The sequence below is a fragment of the Arachis ipaensis genome, chromosome B7 (genome assembly GCF_059453495.1).
Source record: "Arachis ipaensis isolate K30076 ecotype BB chromosome B7, ASM5945349v1, whole genome shotgun sequence".
Taxonomy (NCBI): domain Eukaryota; kingdom Viridiplantae; phylum Streptophyta; class Magnoliopsida; order Fabales; family Fabaceae; genus Arachis; species Arachis ipaensis.
Window position 1 is genome coordinate 16,488,948 of NC_142442.1, and position 3,479 is coordinate 16,492,426.

At 36.6% G+C, this 3,479-nt stretch overlaps 1 protein-coding gene across 1 annotated transcript; it reads right to left on the bottom strand.

Annotated features, from left to right (window-relative positions):
* Positions 1 to 724: 724 nt before the first annotated feature.
* On the bottom strand, positions 725 to 2,765 carry LOC107609249 (aspartic proteinase PCS1). Its single transcript, XM_016311135.3, has one exon. It carries the CDS (start codon positions 2,606 to 2,608, stop codon positions 1,292 to 1,294), a length of 1,317 nt encoding a protein of 438 aa, XP_016166621.1. The 5' UTR covers positions 2,609 to 2,765; the 3' UTR covers positions 725 to 1,291.
* Positions 2,766 to 3,479: the final 714 nt, after the last annotated feature.

A 3,479-nucleotide genomic window follows, 5' to 3' on the forward strand; every position in this document is an offset into this window, starting at 1 on the left:
AAAGTTACATTTTCGTAATTTTAAAAGCCAAATATTTTATTTAGATAATTTGTCCTTTTTATAACTTATAAGATATCATCATAAAGACCAAATTAAAAGTTCATTATTTTTCATCTTATTACTATCTATCTTATAAATGAGAATCTTATCCTTTTTTATTTTATGAAGAGGACGTTGTGGTGAAGTAAGCTTAGTTAGAAAGTCTAATCTACTAAAGCTAAGTGAACTAATAATTAATCATATGAGTCATATTCAATAGACTATAGAGACCTCAACTCAACTTTTCTTTTCTCCTTGTTTCGGTAACTGCCCCGATAAAGATATATACTTCTTCATAAATTCCGGTTCGTGTACAATAATGAATAGTTCCCCCCTTTGCTCCTGCCCACAATGATGCAATGCATCTAATTAAAATCTTATATATATAAAATGATTTTCCTGGTTGTAATTTTTTCAAATTCGTGATGGAAAATTCTGCCTTTTCCTTTTATTTGTTTTGAACTAGTTTCTTCTGAATAGGCTTATTCAATTGATGCAAAGATTGAAATCTTTCAACATGAATTGTTAATAAATAATTATTAAGTTGAATTAGTCAATTTCAACTTCTATCCCTCTCATTATTAATTTCAAGCTTATCCATTGCAAAGGAAAAGTGTATATACAACAAGGTGAATAAAAAAATATTTTTAGCAACTTTGTTAGAATAATTGCCGATAATATACACATATGTTAAAAGTGCAATAATATATGGTAGGATAACACTTGCTAATAGTAATATACAAGACAAGATTACAAGGCACAAGAAGGACATTGGTTTACATGTTATTTTCAAAGAAGTATTATATTATTATTATTATAATGTCACACATATTATTATATTATTGATATTGATATACCCTCCTATTCCTGATATATACATCATGTCATGAGTCTCACTCATAGATTATAGTGGTAATAATGTACACAATTTTATTATTGAGCTTTGACGCATCGTCTTTGCAAAGGCCTAAGAGCAAGGGAAGTGAAGACCCACAGCCTAGCGTCGGTCCAAAACGATTGACGTTTACTTGTACAATATCCAATCCAAGCACACAAACAGTTAACACCCACATTTCTTTTTCCTTCGCCCCTCCTCAACCGTACGATTTACAACCACCATGATCATGACGATCACACGTGTATGTTTCCTCTGTACAGTAACAGCCGAAAAAACACGACACCTATGTGTCCTATGTTCGAACGAATATAGTTAGTTACATAATTACATGCACCATTGCCCACTGTATCTCCATCACTTGGCTAATCTTGCACAATCGGCTTCACCGAAACCAAGTCTATGATTTGCAAGATCAAATTCTACCCATTGATTTTGTTGATGGATATTTCCTATTATGTTACTTGCCGCACCCAATCTCTCTGACCTCCCAATCCCCAAACAGTGGACCCCACCGCCCACGTCGGCAAGAACCCTTTCTTTGGGTATGACAATCTCCACTCCCTTCTCGAACTCAAATGCCATGTCCCCTATCAACCGTCCAATCTCAACGGCGTTTCCATCGAAACACATGTCCGCAGCATTGCCGTACACGTACCCCTTCTTGATTCTGGGACCCACCAGCCTCACCACTTCCTCACGCACCCTATTGTAAGCCGCGTCCACTAGATAAGTTAACTCGGATCCGGAGTCAACCATGGTTTGACCCGACCCTCCAGCGTCGGGCTTGAAAACCGAAGGAGGAATGTTCAGCTTTGTGGCCCCAATTCGAATACCTTGCATTGGAACAGTGTAAGCCAAGGGGTCCAGGTTCGGCATGGTTTGACTTTGAGGAAAAGTCAAAATGTCTACATAACGAAAGTGTGAAGAATCCGGGTTGTCCCCAAGGTAAAACGACCCGGTTACAGAACTGGAACGGTCCTGGCGGGTCGGGACGCAGTAACTAAATTTGGTTACTTGGGCCTGGGAAGGGAACGACAAGCGTCCACGATTCATTCCCAAAATGCCCCAGGGGTCTTTGGAGTCCTGAGCACAACCGAGGATTAAAGGAGGGGTAGATTGGGAATTTGAGAGGGCGAGTTTTTCTCGGACGAGTTTGCCCTCGGCGTAGGTGCCGTCTGCGTAGAAGTAGGAGTAGTGACAGATGCGATTCTGGTCGCAGCTAGTGGGGAGGGTAAAATCGGGAACTGGCGGCTTGCAGGCTGGGTGGGTGCAAGGTAGAAGAGAAAAAGAAGAAGAGAGAGAAGGATCAAACGACGTGGTAGGAGGACGTGGCGATGTCGTTTTGCTATTGGTCCTCTGTTTTGGGTTACACTGAATCCAAGAAAGCTGGCTTCCAGTGTCTAAAACCATTTGTTGAATTTGCGGTGGTGTTCCTATTGGAAGGGACACCACAAGCGCCATGGAATACTTGAAAGATGATTTGACGTTGTAGGAAGAGAGGATCCTGAGTCTTTGGTTCTTGTTGATGGAATTAGATACATGTTTGACGAGAGGTGTTTCTGTTAGTGTAAGAGGAAAAGAAAGAGAGTGGTTGTTGTTGAGTATGAAGGAGGATGAGAAAGGGAACGAGAAGAACAAGAGGAAGATAAGCATGCAGAGTGGCGGTGCCATTGTTTTCAGTTTGAAAAAGAAAGATAGAGAGAGAGTGAGTGGCAAGGGAAGGGTGTGGTTTAGGGGTTCTATTTATATAGCGAAAATCAGAAGCATGAATTGGTAAATAGTAGTTAGGAATTAGAAAATTACTATTCTGAATTTCTGAGTGAGTGGTAAGGGAAGGGTGTGGTTTAGGGGTTCTAGTTATATAGCGAAGATTATAATTTAGAAGCATGAATTGGGAAAGAGTCGTTAAGAAATAGAAAATTACTATTCTGATTTCCTATGTTTGCATCAATTATGAAGTCCACCATCTTCATTTTTTTGTTTTGCCTTCTTTTTCTTTGTCATCTCTTGTATACTCTTCAACATCAAAAGTATATTTATATATAGATATAAAAAAAGTATAGGTAATCAACAATATTTTTGAATAATATATGAATAATATAAATTAATAGGATTAAAAGAATAAATTATTCTTAAATTTAATTAGTAGCATTAAATTAGGATATAGTATATTTTTATTTAATTGATGGTTATTCATGTTATTTAAGATGGTCATTATTTACCTAACACTCTCCATATATATATATATATATATAGCACCATTGGGAAAAAGAAATAATAATTATAGATGTACCAGTACTACTCATTATGTATTTTACTTTATATGGTTTTAAAGTACTTTCGATACATATTCTGGAAGACTGGAATCATTATTATATTGTACATGAATGATTTTTTCCGTTCTAATATTTTTATAAAGGATTTTAGGAGGAGAAACACAAAACATCAGTAATAAACTAATAATAATATCTCATTTCGTATCTTCAAAAGCCAGCATTCCTCTTAGTAAATTATTATTATTATTATTATTATTATTATTATT

What these genes read in the sequence shown, in the direction of transcription:
- LOC107609249 (XM_016311135.3), bottom strand. Translation starts at nt 2,608, where the DNA reads ATGGCACCGCCACTCTGCATGCTTATCTTCCTCTTGTTCTTCTCGTTC.